The sequence below is a fragment of the Artemia sp. Qi Xiang Cuo genome, chromosome 18 (assembly GCF_049724085.1).
Source record: "Artemia sp. Qi Xiang Cuo chromosome 18, ASM4972408v1, whole genome shotgun sequence".
Lineage (NCBI taxonomy): Eukaryota > Metazoa > Arthropoda > Branchiopoda > Anostraca > Artemiidae > Artemia > Artemia sp. Qi Xiang Cuo.
This window is the reverse complement of record NC_142811.1, coordinates 55308791-55335003: the sequence shown is the minus strand read 5'-3', so window position 1 is coordinate 55335003 and position 26213 is coordinate 55308791. Positions and strand designations below refer to the sequence as shown.

Below are 26213 nucleotides of genomic sequence, written 5' to 3'. Positions count from 1 at the left end.
TTACCCAATGTTAACATATAGTATTGATTATTGGGAGGTATACAGACGTTTTCAGAGGGGGCTTTTTCTGGTAGTGGGGGGCGTGGGTCGGGGGTTATGTGGGAGGATCTTACCACGAAGAAAGTGTTCATGGGAGAAGGGACGTTGCTATGAAGGGAGTACCGGATTTCCAAGCATTATTTGAATAAAGATCAGAAATTATATATAAAAAAACAAATCTTTTAATTGAAAGGAAGGAGCGACATCAAAACTTAAAACGAAAGAAAACATTACGTATATGATTGGGTTAATCCCCTAGTCAATACCTCGCTCTTTAAGCCAAAGATTATTTAGTACTTTCATAAGAGCTATTTATTCTAATTAACGGCATTTGTGATTAAGGGGTCATTTTTAAAGGATTGGAAGAAAATTCGAACTTTAGCTTAAAGAGAAAGGTATTGACTAGGGGGCGAACCCTCTAATATACGTATTAAAAATATAAGAATATGGAGGTTCGTTACGTAAGTTAATTCGTGAGTTACATATATTTATTACTAATAAAAACGATCGTAAATAAAATTAAACAGGTTTCGAGAAAGCCATTTAACCAAATAAAAGTAAAATTATATTCAATTTTTTTTTTATTATTCATGTACGGTGAGCCAAAATCAAAACCTGCATTAATTCAAAAACGTTCAAAAATTCAATAAAAAAAACAAGTTTTTTTAACTGAAAGTAAGTAACGACGTAAAAACTTAAAACTAACAGAAATTATTCCGTATATGAAAGGGGCTGTCCCCTCCTCAACGCCTCACTCTTTGCGCTAAAGTTTGACTTTTTCACAACTCTATTTTTTTGTAAACAATGAAAAGCTTTAGCGTAAAGAGCGAGGCGTTGAGGAGGGGACAGCCCCTTTCATATACAGAATAATTTCTGTTCGTTTTAAGTTTTAAAGTCATTCCTTACTTTCAGTTAAAAAAAACTTGTTTTTTTATTTAATAGACCAAAAGACGAAATCTCTTTCAAAGCGGCCAGTTAAGATCAAATATAATAATAAAAAAATTCATAAAAAAACATTTGTACAAAATCACTTGGTGTGAAAGCACGAAACTCTATGAAGATGTAAATCCCTTACTTTGTAGAAAATCCTTCGCTAACGACATTTCTGGCAAAACATGGATACTTAAAAAAAACGAGAAAAAAGCTCTACTTTGGTTAAAAGGAACATTTTTCTTTACCAAAATATATATCCAGTTTAGAAACGTTTCGTTTTGTCATAAATTTACAAAATGTGTCGCTTTTTTGCCCTTTTATGTCATTGTGTCCCGGCACATGGGAATGTGTCCTTTTTGACAAATGTGCCCCATTTGGTTATAAACCTATGTACACTGTTTTCATTTTACTGTCCTTATTATCGAAATTGCTGACGTATTTCAAGCCATGCATAATATCCGCCTATAGTATCTCAAATTACAAAATATTTTTTGGGAGTAAATCAAAAGCAAGAGAAGCTGAGCAAGAATTTGAGTGTTTTTGTTATGGCTGAACGGATCAGATAACACCAACTAAGCGGTTTTCTCGATAACTTTTGTGCAAGAAGTCGAAGGTCATTTTGCTAATTGAAACAGAAATATATTATGTCCAGCCTTATTCATGTTTTAGATTTTTAGTAGATGATCTGTCTCTATTTGATTGTGGGTCATTCTAGTGGAGTTCCTTGACATTTTATTTTTTTATAATTATTATTTTTCAATGTCGGGAATATGCATGTCTGGTGATATAAATAATGATTTTCGTGAGTGTAATAACAATTCATTTCTTAATAAGATTATTACCCTGGGTTTCCATAAATGTGATTTCATGCAAAAACGGCCGTTTTTCCGTGATCAGTCAAATTTCCTCCGTTTTTTGCTGCAAGTTTCTTCGTTACAGCGGTTCAACGATTGCGTTAAAATATTTCTACTGAGCCGTTGAAATTCATATTCGTTATTCTGAACTGAAAGCACTTAAGAACCATAAATTTCAAGTAACTGAGAAACTGAACATGCTATAGATAAGACTTATATTTTCATTAGGCATAGTTAGTCAAGGCTATTATAGGTTAGCCCTTTGAATATTTTTCTTGGCTTCTAGAATTTGAGTTAGCCTATTCTTATGCATATGCTTTTTAAATATAACATAATATATTCGCGCTTCAAGGGCTGTAATGAACCGCTTCTGTGTGGACATTTTTGCAACTGTCCCACATCGGCTATCCATGTGTCGCTTTTTCGTTAAAAAAATCGCACCATAATGGGAACCAAAGGTTAGTAATGTACTTTGTCCAACCCTCTTCCTCTTTCAAAAGATTACTTTCCTGTAATTCTGTGGTAATAATTCATTTGTATGCTTACGAGCATCAAAGTATAACGGATGACGGAGCTTCCTCCTCATGTACTATTTTTCGGGTAACCCCCCCTCCTCGTCAAATTTTGCGTCAAAAGCTGAAATATAATTTTTGCATTTCTGTCAAATTCATTTCTTGTTGTGATTAATAAAAATAAATTATTTCGACTGAAAGTAAAGGGCAACATTAAACTTTAGAACGAACACAATTATTCCAATTATGAGGGGACTGCCGCTTCCTCAATCCTCGTTCTTTATGGTAAAATCATAAAGTTTTTTTTTAACTAACTTCTCACTCAAATTCAACGGTCCTTGTGTTAGAGCAGTCTTTCTTAAAGAATTCTGACACAAAGTCAAATTTTAGCATAAAGAGTGAGGATCCAGGAGAGGGTAGTCAACCTCATATATGAGGTTATCTCTTCGTTTTAAGCTTTAATGTCGTTCCTTTCTTTCAGTCTAAAAAACTTGTTTTTATTGACTTTTTGATCGATTTTCAAACCCTGCCGGGAAATCTCCTCCCCCCCCCCCGTGTTCTATAGGCTACCTACAGTTCGTTAGCACGACCTGTTTGATTATACACTTTGCCCAACTATTTTCTTGTTTCAAAGAGATTACTTTCCTACAATTCCGTGGTTAAAGGTCCACTCCAATTTCATTTGTTTACGTTTTTAACGTCTTTTCCCTACAGGAATCGCTTTTTTTATTTTGCGCATGTCAGAAAGGGAAGCAAAAAAAAAACACCTTTTTCAATCCCGATTGGTTTTTTTGTGTGTCTCTGTGTAATTTTAAGTAAAAAAAAAAGGGGTCAAATCCCAGTTAATTGGTTCTCCTGTGCGAAGTATTAATAGTTCATTTACATATTGCGCAAATCCGTCCAGATTTAGGAATCCATTGCGTATTATTTATTACACTTACGATCATCGTCAATCAAATCAGTAGATGTAGACATTCCCAAAAACGAGAAGAAAAAAAACGAGACACACCCATAGACGTATTATTAAAATTATAAAATTACAGATCTATGGACAGACCAAAGAGAAACATAGGGAAACAATGGTTCATTTAAACAATGCAGAAATCCGTCCGGATTTAGCAATCCGTTAAGAGATTCCGTCCGTTTTCGTGCTTTATAAACTGTCTAGCTTTCTGCAACGATTTGACCAAATCGTTGCGGAAGCCTAGAGAGTTTTTCAAGATTTAAGCTGTGCTTTTTTAAGCTGTGCTTGCTATACCATGTGTCTGGCAACGCTGCACTAGATCAGGCTATACGAGTAATTTGAAAATTGGTTCGATCTGAGACGATACGGCTTTGGTTTAAAAACTACCAATGTAACAGGATTTTCCAATATAAAAACGCTTTAGGCAGACTATATTTTTTGCCGTTTAGATGCACTTTCCATGGCTATAGGCCCTACTGTGCCAGAGGGTAATCTCAGAGAAGCAGATTCAGTTCTCCTTTTCAGGTTTTCCCAATCCAGAATGAAGTTGTGATACCCAAGAAAAGGGAGAAAGGGCATTGCCTCCCTGTTTTGATTGTTTGTCATGAATATGGGCCAGACCCTTATTCGTTACTGATCCCCTTCCAAGAAAAAAAAACTCCTAAGATTGCGAATTTCAGGTATTCTACCACTTTCCTCCCTGAATTCTCCTGAATCTCAAAATCCTGTTTATAAGAGAATGTACGTTATTTTCTATATGGCCAAGAAACTTAAAGCTCCAATTGCTTTTTTTTCAATTGCCCTGGGTACATCAGTTGTCAGAAGTGCATTCGTCTTATTCTTGGGGGGGGGGGGGGTCAGAGAGTTTCTCTTGTGCACCTAATAACTTTTACTTGGTGCGGAACACAGGATGCGTGGCATTTGTCCTTGTTGCTAAGAACTGGTAGACGGTTGTGTTTTGCGGGGCGTCATCGTGAGTTAGGGGCGATGATTTTGATCCAAAAGGAATCACACAGCTAGCCATGGCATTGGAACATACCAATAGGCCTGGTATCAATTGAAGGGTGTTTAGCTAGGATTTCTTTTGGCTTCCAGAGTGTTATGCCCCCTTAAGAATGGTTTGCAAGGGAGTGCCTTTGAGCAGTCGTTACGTTTCTGACTGGCGTAGCCTAACCAATATAGGCGGTGATGGTTCATGATTGTTTCAAGGTCGTATTTCTATTCGCATCGTTTCGTTTAATACTCGGTCATGGAGACTTATTCCGAACATGTATCTCATGCATTCGTAGTTGACGGAATTCAGAGCATGAATTTCACATTTTTTAGCAGTTGCAGTTGCAACTGGTTCGTATAGTTGCAACTGGTTGCAACTTTAGTTGCAGCTGCAAATGAGGGCCAACTGATTCGTAAAATAAACTTTTTATCTTAATGTTTTTCTCTTTTTTCTCCGTGGTTGTCCACAGAGCAGATAAAAGACAGAGGAGGTTGTTGCTATCTGGAGGGTGTGGGGTCTCATTACTATCCTCAAATAAAGTAAACGATTTACCGGAAGTAATTCAGCTTCTCGGCTAGTTCAACCCGGTAGTAGTTCAGTGATAGTGCAAACTACCGGTAACTACTGTAGTACGGTAACTACGGCGCTACCGAACCCAGGAATAACGGCAACTTTTTTCTTTACAATTTGAAGTATTTATGATAAAAGCATTTAAATAAATAGTGTTTTTATAAAATTTTCTATAAATTGTTTTTATAAAAGTATTTATAAATAAAGTGTTTACTCTATTTATAAAGGAAGTATTTATGATCGGATCCACGGTTCCTAAGCTATGAATTTTGTCAATTTGGTATCTAAGCGACTCGTGAAGAGAAAAAGGTCATCTTAGGATCTTGATATAAAATGCTGGGGTTCATTGTGATCCTTCATAGTCACGGAATTGAATAACTCTTGTAACAATTACTAGAGTTATACAGACCTGTCTCACATTGAAGTCGATGTTGAACCAAGAGAGTCATCGTCAGCGCAGTCCAAGTTACTGACGAAGTTACTGACACATTGAAGTTGATGTAGAACCAAGACAAGATATCTTCATTGATGGGGGGGGGGGTCAAGACCTGTTGTTGTTTGTAGTTGGCCTACATTGGGCGAAAGGCTTTATGATACTGTATCTTCAAGAGTTGCCATACAGACTCTGCATCATACAGTGGAGTCATTTGTGGCTCAGTGATAAAGTTGGACGAATAAACGTTCAAATGGGCATAAATCTGTTTATTGGACAGCGAGAACAGATGCAAAAGTCTGGATATTTCGATATTATATACAGCGATCGTCATCAGCAGATGTCATCATCTGCTGCCATTTATAGCGTCATCTCCTTGTGATGATCGCTCTATATGTGGTCGAAATATCCAGACTTTTGTATCTGTTTTCACTGTCTGATAAATCGACTCATCCCCATTTGAACGTTTATTTGTTTGTCATAGAAATGTAGTGTGGTCTTCGAAAAAAACCTAATTTAAGGTATTACGTTATAAATACTTGATAAAGTCAGTAAAGACTGCTACTGTTATAATCATTATTACTGGTAATTTTTTCTATTACCTGTGTTTTTAAAACTTTCCCAGCGTGTGGAGTTGATCAATGTACCCATACCTGCTCCCAGTTCGAATGGATTGGGTGAAATTGCAGACTGGAAGCGGTCAAGAAGAACCGTAGCCTCAAAGTAGCAAATTAATTTTAGCTACTGGTAACTGTGACCAAATAGTTGTCTCTGTTTAAATAATTATATCATATTTACCTTTGCCCGAGCAATTAAGAGAGAAGTCCTACATTTTCTATTTTCTTGCCACTTTATAGTCTTCCTTCAGTAGATGAAAATATTTTAAACTCAAAGCCAAATTTGGACATGTAGTTTCCTTTTCTGTGATCATTATTATTTGTTTTTGACAATTGTGCAGATTTAAGTAGTAAAAGTGACTTGGAAGGTGGATTCCTGCTTTAATGACAGCATTGTTGCTGGTTTGCGGTCATTTATTAAACCAAAGGTTGACGCGTCGATATTAACTGATTGTGCTTGATGTTGAGTGATCAATTTGATTAAAATAACGAATTTATCTTGTATCCGAAAATTCCTAAGCCTTGCCCTCGTTTGTGCAATTGCCGGGATAATGAGAAGGAGAAAGTCAGAATTGATTGATTGTCGACTCCTACGTAAGTTTTTTTGTTTTAAATATTTATTTATTAATTTATTATCTATTTATATGGTTGGTAAAACCTGGCTAAGGGTTAATTCCCTGAACCACTCAGGGGCTCTAGCAAGGTTTGCATAAAGCATTTGTCCTGAAAGAGAAAGGGTCTATAAATCGTACTTGTCCCTGACCATGGCGTTTTTTGTCTTCCCTCCCATTTGTCTCCTTGTTCTCGGAATCCTAACCCAGGAAAGAATTGCATGTTTAATGAATTTTTGGTACAAGTTTTTTTTAGGGGGGGGGGACAAATTAACACGAGCCCGTTGTCTCGTGCGCGCATATCTTTTTCATTCTGGGAAGGGGGAGAGACACAGGGGATCAAGCACATCTACCACTGTCGATAATATTCAGATCTAATCTCACCAAATACCATGAGTTGCTGATTTGCTAAGGAAGTTTAGTCAGATAAAACTCCGTGAAGTTGGTAAAATGGTTGGCGAGTCCTCTCTGTGCAAATGTCTGGTGTGTTTGCTTTTTTTTCTGTAGTATTCACTTTTCTATGATATTCGTTCAGCGTTCGGATGTAGAAACCAAAAAGTATTATATGAAATATAACCCACAACAGCCAATTAGCACGCTTTTGGAAGTGCCACTTTGATCCTTTGAGCCATAATTAAAACTACAAATTATAAAGAAGGGTATGTCTGACGCAAAATCTTTTAGATAGAGGGTGTTTATTTTCTAAAATTCAGTAAAAACTACCTTTTTTCGATTTTATAGAAAAGGGAGGGCAAGAACGTATCCAGGATTTCTGTTCAGGGGGGGGGATTTTGTTCCAAGTGGGGTTAAAATAAAAATCTTTACAAAACACATAAAAATTAGTTCAAATGCGGTGCTGCTACTTTTTTACGCGTCGGACAAAAAGTCCGAAGGGAGAGGGTAAAACCAGGTAACCCTGCCCCCTTGGATACTGCCTTGAGGGAGAATTAACTTTCTCTTAGACCGCGTCTAAATTTGGCGTTTTTAAAAACTGGAAAATCCAATATACGCCATGATGGGACTGGTATGTGCCACTATTTTAAGGTGTATTCTGATTGGTTGAACTTCCCAGATTTCTGACTCAGTTTTCCAGAAAACCCTAAAGGTCAGTGCGCTCTAAACGGTCCGCGTTGTTGGAGGAAAACCCGATCGTAGACTGGGTGTTATTAAAACTATGGAGAAAGATAAATGATTAGAGAATAGAAGAAATGGAAGAACAGAGACCACATTCTCGCTAGTTTTATCTATTTATTTCATTCTGAAAATTGGCGTGGCTCCTGTTTCACGAAATATAAAGCAGAATCCCGCCTCTATTTTCTATAACGCAGTTCGTGGTATCGACCTGTAAGTAAGGAACTACTTGCCCAATAGTAACCGAAACTTTGATAAAATACATAAAAAGAATTGGTTTTTATTCTGATTCAAAATATAAAATTCATTAAATTTAACGTTACCCATCAAAAGCTACGAGCCTAAGAAATTTTGCCTGATTTTTGGAAAAAGGGGAGAACCACCCCTAAAAATTCAATTGATTTGAATGAACATCACACCGCTAGACTCAGCGTATCAGAGAACCCTATTGTAGAGGTTTCAAGTTCCTATATACAAAAATGAGGAATATTTTGTCTCTTTTTTTGCCACAGGAAAGATAAAAAATGTGTTTGTTTTTTTCCAGGGGTAATCTTATCGAACCAATGGTCCTAGAAGATCGGTGGAGGGCTTATTTGAACGCAAATTAAAAGTTCTAGTGCCCTTTTTAGATAAATAAAAAGATTTTAGGGCAATTAGTCCCCTTCCACGGCCTTTTCCCCCAAAGATATTCGATCAAAACTTTGAAATAGCCTTTTGATTCAGCATAGTTGAAACGACCGATAACAATGCCTCTGGGATGTCATGACTCCCCAACCGGCACTGAGGAAAGGGCTGTAAGTTCTGCAATTTGCCCATTGTTTACATATACGAGCATTTGTTATTGGGAAATAAACTGAAATTTTTCGGTGGGATTTCTCCACAGGGAGACTTTTCTATGGAGAGGAAAATTTCCTGGGGAAATTGGAAATTTACACGCGGTTGGGGGGGGGGTGTATTTCCTGACATTATTTGGAAAACAGTCAGAAATTTAAAAAAAGAAACAATTTTTTTAAACTGAAAATAACTACCAATATTAGAACTTAAAACGAGCAGTAATTATTTCCTATATTAAGGGGGTCCCTTCCTCAACCCTCACTCTTTACGCTGTATTTTATTAGAACTTTAAGAGTTTAGCGTAAAGAGCGAGGGTTAAGGAAGGGGCAGCCCTCCATGCTTACGAAATAATTTTTTATTATTTTAAGATTTAATGTTACTCCTTACTTTCAGGTGAAACAACTAGTTTTTTTTTTTTTTAATCTTTATGGTTTGACTTAAGCATTGTCTCCGTTTCATTTGTCTTTGGCAGTTCTTTGGAACAGCTTCTGGTTGATATGCTGATTCACAGTTTTTTAATCGTGAGCCGTAATTTTGAGGAGGGCATGCACGCCAAATAAAAAAAAATGTATAATAGAGTCCATTTGGCCAGATACAGACTGTTTCAAGTTTCACACCGTTCAGAAAAAAAAAATATTGTTGGCCATTTTTAGGGCCCCACTATCAGGCAAACAGATATTTTCTTATTTTTTTTTTATACAAATTATAGCCCCCTAGGTCCAAGGACTTTCAGATATAAGTTTCAAGCCTATAGAAATTCTAACCCCACTCCGAGAGGCCAGCGGCCCTATCCTGATTTTTGTGTGTATGAGTATTCCCTTGGCCCAGTTACTTCGGGTGGCAGTTCCAAGCCGTTCTGAGAAAACAACATTTTGGAAATTTTTTTTGCCATTTGCAAGGAAAGCAGAGGTTTTTCTTTTATTTTTCTTGTACGTTAGGGACCTCTTGACCCAAGGCGTTATGGCTTTTAAGTTTTGAGTTATGGCATTTTTATGGCTTTTAATCAGAGAAGGAATTACGACTTTTTTGGACCATTTAGACATAAGGTTCTTCTTGGCCGACGGACTTACGGTTGTAAGTTTTAGACTGATCAAGGACAACAAATTTTTGTCTCATTTCTGGACCTCCTGACATCCTTCTCCCTTAAAGCAAAATTTTCTCCCTAGCCCACGCAACGATTCTTGGAAATTTCACGCCAGTCAGAAACATAACGTTTTTTGTACCAGCGGGAACCCTATGTGGCGATTAGAAAAATGTAACGATCCTCTTTTGGGCTCTATTTTAGGTGATTAAATTTCCTTGCATAACGTCTTGTATTTGGGGATCCCAATCGTACTAGGGATTTTGTGGAACAATCCCTGATAGTTTCGAGTCAATCGGACACCTACGACCAAAAATACCTCCCTTCCTCGCTATAAAACCTATCTTAAGCAATTTGTAATTTGTATAATTTACGGCACTTAACCCAGGGGTTGTGGGGGTCATATCATCACTGGGGGCATATTTCATTGGACCTTTCGACTTTTTTGAGAAAAATGGCTATTTGAGATTATGATAATATATCTTGGGGGCTATGGGGGTAATATAAAATTGCACGGGAAGGTGGTTGGTTGCCCTCCAATCTCTTTTGACCCTCAAAAAGAGCATTAAACTTTCAATATCCTATGGACTGGCCTACGTGTCTTCGAGCACCCCTTCACCCACACAAGCACCCACACAAAGCAGTCGAGAAAAAATTGTACATTGGTAGCTTGAAAATGTTCAATGTGTGCAAGCTCGCATGCCTTCGGAATGGAAACATAATTTGTGGTTAAATAATTTTCTGCACAATCAACGATTTAATTGAGGCTTTTTTACGCTGTAGTTTTTTTTTTTTTTTTTTTTTTTTTTATCATCGTGGGGAATTACACATTTGAGTGTAACTGATTGCAAGGTTAGGTAAGACCTATTCCGCTAATTTTTAAATGAAGGTGCCTTTTTGCATTTTTCTTAGTCGCTTCAAAATGTATTAAGTTGATTTATAATTATGGTATTGGTCTTCTAATTCAAGGATGTTTTTCTGGTGGAAGTAAAGAGCGAACTTGAAACTTAAAACAGAAAAAAATTTTTGCTTATATATGCAACATTTATGTGCAAAAATAGTTCAACTAAACTGATCCATATTTAAGTTATTATTTGTCATATATAAGTTATTATATGTCATATATAAGTTATTTATCATATATAAGTTATTATTTGTATGGTAAACGGGTAAGTAGATAACTTCTGAAATATGTTCTGTGTGTACGAAGTAATTGTCAAACTCTGTGTCCGCGTTGTTCTTTTTTCCTGTATCAACACTGTGTACTATATGCTGCGGTTATTGAACATCCGTGAAATGGTTAAGTATGTAATCTTAACGACTGTTTCGAAATTAAGTTTTAAATGAAAATCATATATATTATAAATTGAAAAGACACAAAAACTTAAGTGTATATTAATTCGCAAAATCTAAACTTCAAAATAGAAAATCACAGAATGTGATTCACAAAATAGAAAATCACAGAACAGAAAAATCACAATTTTATTTTGGAAAAACCAATATTAGCTCCAGTTCTTAGAGAATCAGCATCTGTCTATCAGGGTTGGAACAAAATATTCTTCTTTATCTAGAAATAAAGGCTACTTCTAGTATTTCCTAGTGTATAATTTATTTTTAGATATAGGAGAGTGCATGTATTCTCGCTTACTTTCCTGGCATTAAACGTCTAAAATAAAATAAACATCAAAATCGAAAATTTTGGAAAAAATGGAGCTTCCGTGTTTCGGATTAGAATTTACGGTATTATTTCCCAAAAGTTTATGACAGATACGGAAATTCTGCTTATTTTTCCGAAGACACAATACAAATTCCCATCAGTATTTCAATGTTACTTGATTTCTAAAGTCTAGCTTCGAAGCTAGGACATTTTACTTCGACTAATTAGCAAAATCAAAACTCCTAAATAGAAAAAGTTACAGAAGGATTTGCATTTATGAAAAAAACAATGTCAGGTACAGATCTTAGACGATCATCATCTGCCTATATGGTTTAAAAAGAAAATTCTACCTTGTCGAGAAATGAAGTTACTTCTAATATATAAAGTATTAATCGATTATGACAAATTTGGAAATTATATTTGAGTGATCAAATTGATTTCGTATTAAAAAAATTGATCCCTTCTTGCCTACGTTTCATAGTATTACTTGATTAAAACACAAGAGGCATCAAATAAAAAAAAACATCAGAAAATAACCCCAAAAATGCAATTTGCTATCCGATATCAAGTTTTCCAGAATCATTTCCAAGTAATCTTCTCTGATTCTCAGGCAGATACCTGAATTATTCGGCAGGAATACGGTGTAAAATTGTTTTGAAAAAGTTTACTTTTCAGCCTAGAATAGGCTGAAAGTTTTGTTTTTGACACCATGTACAATATGAGGAAAAAAAAATTTTTTCCTCATGAAAATTTTTCAGAAATTTTTTTTTTTTTAATTTTTAGAAATTTTGTAAACTTCACTGAAACCTTTTCCCCTATTCATGCTTCCCATATCCAGGAAAATTTTTGAGGTTGTATTTCTTACCACTACAGCTACAGGTCGCTGATCACATAAAGAAAAACAGCTGCGAAAGCGGTAGTGTTGCTCCACAACACGATCATATTAGTATTCATCACTAGGCAGGCACTTGCATCGAACTAGAACAGAGCTTATTCAAGATGTCAATAAATAAGTATTAAGAGACATCTCCGATTTTCAACAAGATAAGTTAGCATCAAATCATCTGATTTTGAAGAATTTTGAGGCTTAAAATAACAAGGACATGAAAATTGAAACATTTCTTACAAATCTCAGATCTACTCGTACCTACAAACGGGATTTTTTTTCTTTTGGCTGTTTCAAAATTATAAAAGAAGTACTAAATTTTCTTCAGTGTATCGACGTTGTACCGTGGAAATAAGTAAGTAAAACTAATTTTGATGATATTTTTTTCAGACTTGAATCTCTTAAATGTACCTGCTGAAGATGTCGCCTCTGAACTGACACTATTCTCTTTCGAAGTATTTAGTCAAATTCAACCAGATGAGTTGAGTTGCCACTCAAGCTCTGGAAAGACTAGGAGGGAAATGGCTCCAAATATTGCAGCCTTTACTGACCAATTTAATGTGGTAATTATAGTTTATATATATATATATATATATATATATATATATATATATGTCATTAGCCAAATTGATCAACTTAATTTTTAAATTTTTTTAGGCTTTATTGTTAAATCACCTGACTGATCCTTACCCTTATATGCTCTATAGAATTTGCTGAAAAATAAGGTAAAAAAGAAAAATTGTCATTAATAAATAAATTCTAAACATATTTAAGTACATAAGCGGAAAATAGAAAAAAAGAAAACTATTCCGAAACATGATTCGTAAGATATATAAAAATCAGTCTTCTTGAAGATTAAATTAGTCATTTAATAATAAGAATAATAATTTTTATTTTGTTTAGACGTCATTTGTGACGTCTGTCATGAGTATGAGAGCCATTGGTGTCAAATGAGGGATGGGTGGCATCTTAGTGATTACTACCTGTTTTTTCTCCCCCCCCCCCTCCCGGAGTTCAAAAATACCCCTTTTTGGTAGGTTCATTAATAAACATCCGTTTTTGGTATTTTTATTCAAAAATTAAGAAAACTTCAAAGTTACTCCTCCCTCTAGATTTTAAAAAATACATTTCCCCGCTCTACGTTTTCGTGAATTGACGCCCTTCTGAGGACACCCCCCTCTCATGTGTTTCTGCCTGACCCGTTATAGAAATACAAAAATGAGAAATGCAATGTTTTTTGTCTTTTAATAGTTTAATTTATTTATTTTTTTACTACAAAGTATGGTTTAACACGAATATGTCTGTGGTTCCACTTTTCCCTTCCTTTTATTGTGGTTCTAAGACTCGTGTTACAGTAACTGTAACACGAGTTGCGCTATATTTAACTGTTGTAACGCTGTAACTGTTGCGCTATATTTAACTTAATATGATTATGACGTAAGTTGACATAAATGTTGACGTAATATGAGTAAAATAATCGTTAGGAGTGTCAGGGCAGTGATTTCCATTGCTATAATGTAGTAAAGTATAATAGTTGAGAAAATTTTCAGGTGCAAAACCATGCCACTACGGGCCTCCTCCATAGATAAACTTAATGTGAAATGAATGGAATAAAAATGATTCTCGCGACTCCACTATCAATCTCCAGTAGGATTTCCGACTTTGGTGCTTTTTTGCAGGGTTTTTCAACTGATATACATTTCCCCTATGGCTATATTAAACAAAATTATTGTTGTTACCAGCTGTACAGAACAACAACGCACTGAGAGGAGTATGAGACAAAGGAAAATGAAAGGAAAAATAAAAAAGAAAAGGCATCTAAACTTGCTTAAAAATAGGAAAGTTTTCAACTTTTCGACGATTTCTTAGCTAATTTTCAACTTTACGACAGAAGTATGAATTACAACAATTATATAATTACGACATAACTTATACTTTTACTTAGATAAGGATCAAGACTTGCTTAAAAACACGACAGATATTTTTTGACGATTTTTAGCTAATATTCAACTTTACGACACAATTACGAATTTCAAATGTTACAGAATTACGAAACTTATGCTTCTGCTTTGAAAATGATCTAAACTTGCTTAAAAATAGGTAAGTTTTTTTTTGACGAGTTTTAGCTAATTTTCAACATTACGACAGAAGTATGAATTACAACAATTACAGAATTACGATATAACTTATACTTTTGCTAATAGTCAACGTCACGACAGAATTACGAATTACAACTGTTACAGAATTGCGAAATCATTTATACTTTTGCTTAGAGAATGATCTAAACTTGGTTAAAACGTTTTCCATTTATGGACGATTTTTAGCTAATTTTCAACGTTACGTCAGGATTACGAATTGGATCCAATTACATAATTGCGACATCACTTATATGATACGACAGAATTAAGAATTGCAACTGTTACAAAATAACGAAATCACTTATGCTTGTGCATAGAAAATAGACTAAGTTTGCTTAAAAATAGGAAATTTTTCCATTTTTCGACGATATTTTAGCTAGTTTTAAACGTTACGACAGAATTACGAATTTCAACTGTTGTATAATTACAACAGGAGAATTACGAAATTATTTATACTTTTGCTTAGAGAATGATCTGAACCTGCTCAAAAATAGGAAAGTTTTCTTTTTTCGTCGATTTTTAGCTAATTTTCAACGTTACAATAAAATACGGATTACAACAATTACAGAATCGCAAAATCACTTACACTTTGCTTAGATAATGATCTTAACTTGCTTAAAAATAGGAAAGTTTTCAATTTTTCGACGATTTTCAGTTTACTTTCAACGTTACGATAGAATTACGAATTACAACAATTACCACAGAATTACGACATCATTTATTATTTTGTTTAGAGATTGATCTAAACTCATAAAAAAAGAGGAAAATTTTATATTGAAATAGAAAGCATTTTTGGAAAGCAGAGAAAATGTTTAAAATGAACAACGTTCAGAGAGGCCTTCAACTTACCCGCCAAAAAACATCGAACTAGTGAAAACTCTTGTGAGATCAGACTGTCGTTTGACATTATAAGCGTTTGACATTACAAGCGTTGACATTACAAGCGTTGGCATTACAATCTTTGACATTACAAGCGTTGACATTACAAGCGTTTGAAATTACAAGCGTTGGCATTACAAGCGTTTGACATTACAAGCGTTGACATTACAAGCGTTTGACATTACAAGCGTTGACATTACAAGAGTTGAGTGAACAAATAAATTTCAACATGTTAATCGTCTTTCTTATAAAGCGATCCTTGAAAAGCTCAGAGAAGGGGTTATACTCGTGAGAGCAGACATTGCCGAGAAATGGCTGTTCCAACCTGACAACGCCCCATGTCAAACTGCTATCTCCCTAGCATATTTTTTTAACTCAAAAAGCATTCCTGTGGTTCCCTATCCCCTTTATTTTCCTGACCTCAGTCCCAGTGACTTCTTCCTTTTCCCTAAACTGAAATATTTCGTCAAAGATCGTCATTTCGGAACTTATAGGCCATAACGGTTGAAGACTTTCAGCGCTACGAACAGTTGGAACAACGTCTCAATCGGTGCATACCTGTCCAAGGGAACTACTTTGAAGGGGTAATATTGATGTGTAAAAGAAATAAAAACTTTGTTCATTAAAAAACCAGTCTCATTACTTTTCTGCCACACCTCATATATTATATTATATATAAGTTATATTATGCATAATATAACTTATATTATAACTTTTTTTTTTCAAGTAAAAAGTTGTATATGCTGGTTTTATATTGAACTTTAATGTAATGTTAGCATTCCTTCGAAGCGTTAATTTAAACAAAGTTTGCGGTAGTTTTTAATAAAATTTAATTGAATTGGATTTAAACTTAATGTGATAGTCTAAAAATAGATAAGGTATAGATTAAATTGGATGTAATTCCCTGCAATGTTTGCAAGTGTCGTTGCTATTAGAATCGGCATAATTATTGACTATTTAAAGGGATGGATAGAAGTAGTGTTTTTCAATATAAAAATTGTTAGGTATATTCAATATGAGTTTATTTTGTGCAAGATTTCGAACTAGCTCCACTTACCTTGGTAAGTAAAGATGAATATGTTAAAAGTAAAATAAAGATGTCAAAAGTAAAAAGTAAAATGAGGATGTTAAAATGAAGATGTGAAAAGTAGAATGGCCAAGACTCATCGTGTTTTTTGACTGTTGAAAATAGATTGGAAGAATAGGAAGATAAGTCTGCAAACCAAGATTAGAATATTGGAAGCTATAGTGATGACAGTTGTAAAATATGGTTCTGAAGTATGGGCGCTCCGAAGAACGGATGAAAATTTACTCGATGTTTTCCTGAGAAATTGCCTATGGATTCTTTTTGGTAACCATCTGACTGACCGTATTTCAAACAGTAGGCTGTACGAGAAGTGTGGTTCAATCCCGCTTTCTAGTGCTATAATGAGAGAAAGGTTGAAATGGCTAGGGCTCGTTCTGCGGATGAAGGGTGGCAGATTGCCGAAGATTGTCCTTTCTAGCCAACCGTCTAAGGCTAAACGGAAAGCAGGTTGTCCGCGGTTGGGGTGGAAGGATGTCATAAAGAAAGATTTAAGGGAAATTGAAACTTCCTGGGAGAATGTAGAGAGGGAGGCTTTGAATAGATGGGGATGGAGATGGAGCAGGCGTAGCTGTGTTGGCCTCAGGCGGCTTGGTATTGCGGTGAGATGTTAGTTGTAGCTTTCGAACTAAGATTTGTTTCCGAGATAATCTTCATTTAGGCGATTTTTGGGCTGACTTTTAAGTTTGAGAAGTTTTTCAGTATATTGCAATATTTTTCAATATGAGATTTGTGGTATTACAAGGTCACTTAGTATACTAGTTGATAGCTAGGCCAAGTAAATTTTCTTGGTTGAGCGTAAATTGTTTTTTGTTCGTTGTTTCGTATGATTTAATTCCCTGTGCCTACTTTAGTCATACTGTTGTCACACCATAAACTCTCTGTTTTAGATTAAACTAAAACAGCGATCGTCGACAGACTTCTCTAAGCTAGGGGTATTAATTCCACTTTGGCATTGACCAGGTCGTCGGTGGACATTGAAAACATTCATAACTTTATTTTTCTTCGAACGTTTCAGGAAATATGAAAACTTCATTAAACTATGATGTCCGTTACAGTAATCGCAGACCAAAGCTCATATCTCCATAGTGAAATGTACTTCATTTCTCCAAAATGAAGTGTCCAAATTTTTCAAATTTAGCTATCTTTCCAAAAAATACAGAGGATAGGTTTTCGTTGTCCACTTGCAGTGTGGATCCTCTAGGACCATTGGTTCGATACAATCACTTCTGGAAAAAAGCAAAAAAAGTGAAAAAACAAACAAAAGACAAATAAAGTGATGTTTCATCCGTCATCAGTGATGTTTCTTCTGACAAAAAATACAAAATCCATATTTTTGTAGATAGGAGCTTGAAACCTCTTCAGTGAGGTTCTCTGAAATGCTGAATCTGATTGTGTGATTTTCATTAAAACTGCCTGACTGTTGGGGGTGTTTCCCCCTTTATTTTGAAATTAAATAAAAAAAACAAGTTTTTTTAACTGAAAGTAAGGAACGACGTTAAAACTTAAAACGAACAGAAATTATTCCGTATATGAAGGGGGCTGTCCCCTCCTCAACGCCTCGCTCTTTACGCTAAAGTTTTTTTATTGTTTAAAAAAATAGAGTTGTGAGAAAGTCAAACTTTAGCGTAAAGAGCGAGGCGTTGAGGAGGGGACAGCCCCTTCATATACGGAATAATTTCTGTTCGTTTTAAGTTTTAACGTCGTTCCTTACTTTCAGTTAAAAAAACTTGTTTTTTTTATTTAATTTTTGAACGTTTTTGAATTAATGCAGGTTTTGATTTTGGCTCACCGTACATGAATAATTAAAACAAAATTTGCATATTATATTTGGTTAAATGGCTTTCTCGAAACTTGTTTAATTTTATTTACGAACGTTTTTATTAGTAATAAATATACGTAACTTAGAATTAACTTACGTAACGAACTTCTATATTCATAAATTTTTAACACGTATATTAGGGGGTTCGCCCCCTAGTCAATACCCTGCTCTTTAAACTATAGTTCGAATTTTTTTTCCAGTTCTTTAAAAATGACCTCTTAATCACAATCAGTTGATCAGTTTAAAAACTTTTTTTTTTTATTTAATTCCTGATCTTTTTCTTTAATAATGCTGGGAAATCCGGCGCCCCCTTCATAGCAATGTCCCTTCCCCCATGAAAACGTCCTTCATGGAAAGATCCTTCCATATCGCCCCCGACCCTCTCCTGCCCCCACCTACCAGAAAAAATCTCCTCTGAAAAAGTCTGTATACTTCCCAATAACCAATACTATATGTTAACATTGAGTAAAGTTCATAACTTTCAGCCCTCCCCCTGGGGACTTTGGGGGATCAAGTCATCCTAAAAGACATTTTTATCATATTTTCGACCATGCTGAACAAAATGGCTATCTCAAAATTTTGATTGGATGAATTTGGGAAAAAAATAAGCGTGAGAGGGGGCCTAGTTGCCCTCCATTTTTTTTGGTCACTTAAAAAGGGAACTTGAACTTTTAATTTCCGTTCGAATGAGCACTCCCACGATATTCTAGGACCACTGGGTCGATACGATCACCCCTGGGGAAAAAAAAAAAAAAAACAAACAAACAAATACACACACATCCGTGATCTTTCTTCTGGCAAAAAATACAAAATTTCGCATTTTTATAGATAGGAGCTTGAAACTTCCACAAAAGGGTTCTCTGATACGCTGAATCTGATGGTGTGATTTTTATTGAGGCTCTATAACTTTTAGGGGTTCTTTCCCCCTTTTTTTGAAAATCAGCCAAATTTTCTCAGGCGCGTAACTTTTGATGGGTAGCTCTAAACTTGATGAAAGTTATATATTTGAAATCAGCATTGAAATCTGATTCTTTTGATATATCTATTGGTATCAAAAACCCGTTTTCTAGAGTTTCGGTTACCATTGAGCCGGGTCGCTCCTTACTTACAGTTCGTTACCACGAACTGTTTGATTCAGGCAAATTTTCTCAGGTTCGTACCTTTTGATGGGTAATATTAAACTTAATGGGTTTTTAAATTTAATTGTTTTAATTTAATTAGTTTATAAATTATTTTTTTTAATATTTGAAATAGTGCAACAGTGCATACATTTCATATTTAAAATAGTCGGGATTCCTCGGGTCTAGTGACAAGCAAACTTCGTGAATTTGTTACCTCTAATGATATAGTCATCTACACGCGTCCCCAGGCCTGTTTTTTGTTCCGCGTCCTTTTAAACCTTTTAAAATATATACCATATTAGTTAATTGCATAAAAACTGTTTCAAAATCACTGCCGGAAATCGTACCTTATGCCTAATCTACCCAAAAAATATATTTTTAAGGTGCAATTATATATATAGAATTTGCCAAAAAAAAAAGAAGCATTTTCTGTTCAAGCCTTTTTTCTTGTAGATTGTGACCTAGTTGAAGATCGTTCCATTAAAGAAAATAATTATAATAATACAAAAAAAAAAATAGAGAAAATACAAAGAAATGGCGTATGCATGGTGAAATAAAAAAACTGCTTTTGCTTTCATTACGATTTCCCTAACCTGCGCTTCTGCAAAATGATGTTTTTTTATGTTCTTTTTTTATTTTAGATAAGTCTTTGGGTTGTTCAAGAAATTTTAAATCATGAAGATCCAAAGTTGCGAGCTGACACGATAGCCTACTTCATTAAAGTCGCTAAGAAGCTGAGTGACTTGAGAAATTTTCACGCTAAATATGCTGTTCTTTCTGGTCTTAACTACCAGGCCATTTACAGGTAAAGTGCTAAAAAATAGTAGGCTAATGGAAAAACGAATCGAAATTCTGAATAATGCTAGTTGTGTTTTTCTAAAGGATGTGAATCGTATCGGAAATTGAGTCAAGTCTTTAAACGATTCAACAGTGTAATATTTTTAAATCTCTCTCAATCAATCAATCAAACATTTATTACCCACTCAAGAGAAAAGCAGTGGAGTAAGACACAAAAAGAAAAGAAAAGACACACACTGAACGATTCATAATATATATAAAAGCAAAAAAAAACATATATAAAAAACATGGCGAAAACCAAATGTTAAAGGAACAAATAAATAAAAGCTTTTCTTAAAACCAAATAATTCAATTGAAAATAGAATCCTTTGAAAAAGATTAAAAATGTATAGCCTCAATGTTTGGAACACTTGAACTGATGAGGTTAATTGAAACTCTTTGAGGAATTGATCAGAACAACATTTGAGATTGAGGTCAAACCTTCATCATTCCTCAATGATAAGAAAATTTTAGAGCAGTTTGAGGAAACTACTCCAGCCGGAGAGCTGCGTCATTTGTGGATCATGTTTTGTCAGCCCAAATTAATGGAGACATCTATATCAATCATATATATAGCATCAAGAAGTCTATAAAAAATGATGAAGAAATGAACTGCAAATATCGAGTTTTGAGTGTCAGGGTGCTGATCAAATTACAAAAGACTTTCCTAATAGAACAATAGATTGAGTTTCTGAAAAAAAAATCAGAGCCTCCTTTAGGAAAGATAATTACTCTCAATTATCAATCAATCAAACATTTATTACCCACTCAAGAGAAAAAACAGTGGAATAAGACACCAAAAAAAAAAAATAAAAGGACATACACTGAAAGATTCATAATATATATAAAAGCGCTTTAACATCACAGTAACCGGTATCCAAAATAGGTGGAAGATCACTTAAATTAAAAAAAATAAACTAATTGATCATAAGGACCAATGCGGCAAGCTGTTTGCTCCAAAAAAAGACAGGCAGGACAGACGGAGCATTTACTGACAAATTATTTATGATGTACCGGGGAGCCTTGGGAGGTATATCAAAAATTTTGCAAATTTAAAATAATTAGTCCGCAACTTCTTCATATCCTTATTACGAAGAATGTGATTGAAACCACGTAGGTAATAAATATCAGGGGCACAATATGCAGTATATAAGTGACTAAGAGTCCTCCGGTTGAACCGTCCGCGATTCGGAGAAATTTTACCGTAGGCAATTCTGATATTTTGTATACATTCATTTATACTAAGTGAGCAGGTTGAAGCTAGTGAGCGAGCAAAAGAAATACCTAACCAGTTAATACAGCCCTTAGAATGGAGACAAAGAATCATAATAAAGAGAATGACTTGACTTATTATTAAACATATAAATTCACACTTAGAGTTATTAATATACAGATTTACCTTACTCAATGCTGAAGACAGGGTTTTGAGATTATTGATCAGGCCTTGACGTGTACGAATGACTAGAAGGACATCATCATCATAAGCAATATGACTAATACCTAAATCTTTATAAAAATAACTTGGCAAAAGACTACGAAGACAACATCCGAAAACACATTTAAAAACATAAGGTGAAAGGACCCCTCCCTGTCGTACTCCCCGTCGGGCAGAAATCGGATTTGAAACATCTTTATTCCATTTAATACGGACTGTTGCAAGACTATACCAATACGTTAGTAATTTTACAACTGACAAATTGACACCAGTCCTTAATAGAGGATATAATGCCTGCGAATGTACAACATTATCAAATGCAACAGTAATATCAACCGATACAATCGGCCAAAATCGGCCGATACAATAAATAGAGACTGTTGATTCATAACAGCATGTTTCATGATTTCTCTTAAAAGAAAATGTGCCTGGCTACAACCAATGGTTTTACGGAAACCAAATTGAAACGGAGTGAAATCTCACTTACTTATTATATGTATGAGGGTTACATATTCAAAAATTTTGCGGAATACACACGAAACCGTTATAGGGCGATAACTAGAGCAAGACATATAGACATAGACATATTTTATTAAACTTACTCTTTTTTTACACGAAACCGTTATTGGGCGATATTAGCGCCTGAGCTTGCAGGCTTACCACGCTTTAACACTGAAGTGACAAGACCTGAAAGAAAGCTGTCAGGAACCAGAGTTTGAGCGAGGCACATTTGAAAAAGCAACTGTATATGGGATATCAGAGGTGGACACTCAAACGCAAGGAATTTTGAGCAAATTCCATCACTGTCAAGATTTTCAGATCTTTTTAGCTGTTTTTTAGCTGTTTATAGCCTCTTTTTTTAGCTGTTTAATAGCCTCTTGTACATCATTTAAGCTGACCGACACTACCTTTTCCTGTGACAATGAGTTATGCGAAAAAATTGCACTCAATAAATTATAATTTTGCACTGGTAGCGGGAAGCTTACAATCATCAACACAGTGATAGAGTTTGACATCGGAATCATCTTCTTGGCAGGGACTGATAGGTCTTTACGCGGTAGTTCATAACCAATATAGAAACCAAGACTCATGGACCTTTCACGAGCAGTTTTATCAAGAAATTCAAGACGGAAAGTTCTCGAGGTCCCGATTTTCGAGGCATCAACCACTCCAGAAATAAGAGATATCAGTTCATCGCTTGTAATATTTTCAGGGAATCCACGGACGATACCGAAAATTTTTCGGTCTATCACTTTAGCGGTATCGTTAGGGATATGTTCACAGGCAGCCTTGGCAAGTTCTGCTGCCGATTTCTTGTCACCAGTCTTCACGATCCAACGTTTTCGAGCGGGATCACACCTTAGAGTCACAATTCCTTCGTGGCCTTCAAAACTGTCCAATTTGGCTTTACGGAGGTTTGGGTTTGACAAATTCACTGGGGGATTTTACAGTATGACAGCATAAGTTTGCTTTTGTGGGTCAACATTAGGGTCAGCGCAGTTCCCTCGTAGTTGCACAGATGTGATGTCCTGTTCACAAAATCACCCAACAAAAGAGCGCACTTCAAGCAGACATTGGTTAACAGACTTATTTAGAAGAGCATAATCGTCAGCAGGAATAACTGGAACGTCGCCAGGGCGACGAATAATACAATTTGGGACGGGAATTTCTTCGTCCTCACATCTTTTATAGGCAGACAAAATGTCCATTATAACGTTTAAGCAAGCACTAGAACCAATACGCTTTCCAATTGCCTCACCAGGAAAGCAATTCTGTAATATAAGCTTTTTGCCAGCTAACAAAGTTGAAAAATTGAAGAATTCGACTGCATTTTTTTATGATCACGTCATCTGCGAGACCCCTTCTGCTGGTGAGACCCCTTCTGCGAGACCAACATCTGCTTTCCAAAGTTCTGTTATTTTAAGGCCAGGGTGAAAACCAGGATAATCAAATTTGTATGATTTTTTTTTCTTATTTTTTTTTTCTGAGATGTTTTTTTTTTCTGAGATGAGAAAGTTGATTTTTTTTTTTATGAGATGAACTATCAATTTATAGATTAAATAAATAAAAAATATATAGACTAGATCCACATCCAGTACTATTTTTGCACGTTTTATTTAAATCCGTCTGTTTTGTCGACTTCTACGAAGACTCGATCTTCAAAGAGAATCAAACACTTATTTACAGGTTAAGCTATGGTATCGTTAGTTTTGACAAAGAGGTTGGCGTGGTCTCAGGATGGAGTGTTACCAGCAAGGAATGATAGAGTGAAGCATTGTTAGTATAACCAATGAACGAAGAAAATTTTACTGCAAGATTTACCGAAACACAGAATAAAATCTTGAAACCAGCAAACGGGTCTAGGGCCAGCAGGAACAAAAAGGAGAATAGTTACCCGAACATTTGTCTTGTATCCAATAACTCTTGCTCGGCGTGGAAAAAGAAATAATTAAAACATAACTACATAAAAAAAAGAAAACCTAAAATTAAAGAAGAATAAATAGAAAAAGATCATATATATACAGTTACTATTCTGTATTTTCCATCTTTTTCTGTTGTTGTTGTGAGGAGTAGCTTATTGATTGTGCATTCTACCTCCGTGGTTTGCCTGATGAAGAAGCTATTGTCGGTATTTGTTTTGATAATTTTCTTTTTATTCTTGTTTGATATAGTTTTTCCTTTTTTATTTACTTTTCACTTTTATTTACTTTTCACCTACTTTTAGGTTTTCTTTTTTTTTACTTACTTTTACTTGCTTTTAGGTTTTTCTTTTTTTGCTTACTTTTTATTTTTACTTACTTTTTGGTTTTCCTCTTTTTACTTACTTTTCATTTACTTTTAGGTTTTCGTTTTTTACTTACTTGTTACTTTTACTTACCTTTTACTTACTTTTGGGTTTTCCTTTTTTTTCACTTACTTTTAACTTACTTATAGTTTTTCCCTTTTTTACTTAATTTTTATTTTTACTTACTTTTATGTATTAACTTTTTTTACCTTCTTTTTATTTTCACTCTCTTTTTACTTACTTTTAGATTTTACCTTTTTTACTTAGTATTTACTTTTACTTACTTTTACTTTCCCTTTTTCCCTTTTTTACTTTACTTTTACTTTTTACTTTTTATAGGTTTTACTTTTTTTAACTTACTATTTACGTTTACTTACTTTTTACTTACTTTTAGGCTTTACTTTTTTTATTTGGTATTTACTTATAGGTTTTTCTTTTTTACTTTCTTTTTATCTATACTTACTTTTTACTTAGTTTTAGTTGTTTTTTTTAATTTAGTATGTTTAATTCTTTCTTTCTCCACGCTAGGGGTGCATTGTTGGATTCAGGTGAAACATTCGTGCAATTATCCATCTTTCTCTTCTTTCTTGTTTTCAAGATTTTCTTCTTTATTTTTTCAGGGTCCATCTTTTGTCCGGCTTTAGATCTTTAATTTAAAAATAACATAATAATAATAAAAACAAAGCTTTGAAAAACTTCTTTAAAATGATATATTTCATAACAACAAAGTTTTTTTTCTTGCTATATGCAGTGATGAATAATTGTCATATTGAATATTGTTAACTTATGAGTTTTTTTTTCTTTTTAGTTTGTGAGTTTTTTTCTGTTTATTTGTATGTTATATTTATTTTATTTTTTTATATTTTGTCTCCTTTGTAAAGGCTTCCGGATGTGAAGTCGAAATATTCCAAAACTTCTTATTACTAAAATGTTTTTTTGTTTGTTTTCACTGTCTTATTTAAAATTGAATACCTTTCATTTTCATTATACCTTTCATTTCATACCTTTAATTTCGTTTCAGTACCTTTCATTTCATTTTTCTATATCTTCGTTCGTTTTTTTTTATGGAAATGCGGTCCAAGAAATTATATAGACAAAATATCCATGAAAAAAAAAAGAAAAAAGCGAAGAACCACAACATTCTGATTCTAAAACTTCCAATAACTACGGCTCTACGTTATGTACCAGTCCTAAGTGAAAAACTTAAATGAATTTTACTACAATTCATTTTTCAAGATTTTCTTCTTTATTTTCAAGATTTTTCAAGATTTATTTTTGCTTTATTTTCACTCTCTGTTTGACTTACTTGACTTATGTCCCGGACGTCCTCAAGGGTCGCGTTGGGGCCATCTCCTTCACACGTTCCTGGATCAGTTTTCTGTACGAAGCCCGGTTGTCACCTTGTCTCAGAAGGCATAAGAGGTCGTCTCCGAAGTTGTCACGCTATCTCTTCCTACGTCTTCCAGGTGGGCGGCTACCGTGGACCCTTCCTTCGAAGGCAACTTTTGGCAGGCGCGAGTTCTCCATTCGCTGTAGGTGGCCCAGCCACCTAAGTTGCTGCAGGCGCACTTTTTGGAGAATAGTAGTTTCCCGCTTCAGCTGCTTCCGAAGGTCTTCGGAAGTTTCCGATCTTCCGAAGTTTCAGTTGCATAGATAGGTGTTTATTTTTAAAGAGGGGGAGTAGCCTCTTGAAGGGTGCACTTCCTAGGGCAAGTCTTCGTTTTATTGCGTTGGATCAGTTGTTGTATGATGATATTAGGCTACCTAGGTACAGGAACCTTGTTACCGATTTGACTTCTTCACCACTTATTACGACATGAACAGTGGATTGGTTTGGTTCTTTTTTTGTGTACATCACTTTGATTTTCCTTGGATTTATGAAGATACCAAAGCTATTTGCGGCTGTTTAAAGTTTGCAAGCTTGGGTTTGTAGATTTGACTGTGTTTATGCTAGCTTATTAAAGTCATCAGCATAAGCTAGGGTATCGATGTTTGT

General features: G+C 34.8%; 1 protein-coding gene across 4 annotated transcripts in view; it reads left to right on the top strand.

The window, feature by feature from the left end:
• The window catches only part of RalGPS (Ral GEF with PH domain and SH3 binding motif), a 180902-nt gene that overhangs the window by 106168 nt on the left and 48521 nt on the right, over window positions 1-26213 (top strand). For 3 of the 4 annotated variants that reach the window (XM_089103890.1, XM_089103889.1, XM_089103888.1), the window contains exons 4-5: window positions 12507-12679; window positions 19802-19965. In XM_089103890.1, the coding sequence (XP_088960016.1) occupies window positions 12507-12679; window positions 19802-19965 (337 nt within the window). Of the gene's footprint in view, window positions 1-1765; window positions 1781-6167; window positions 6511-12506; window positions 12680-19801; window positions 19966-26213 lie in introns of those variants that run through there. The other variant, XM_089103891.1, reaches the window with a different exon arrangement.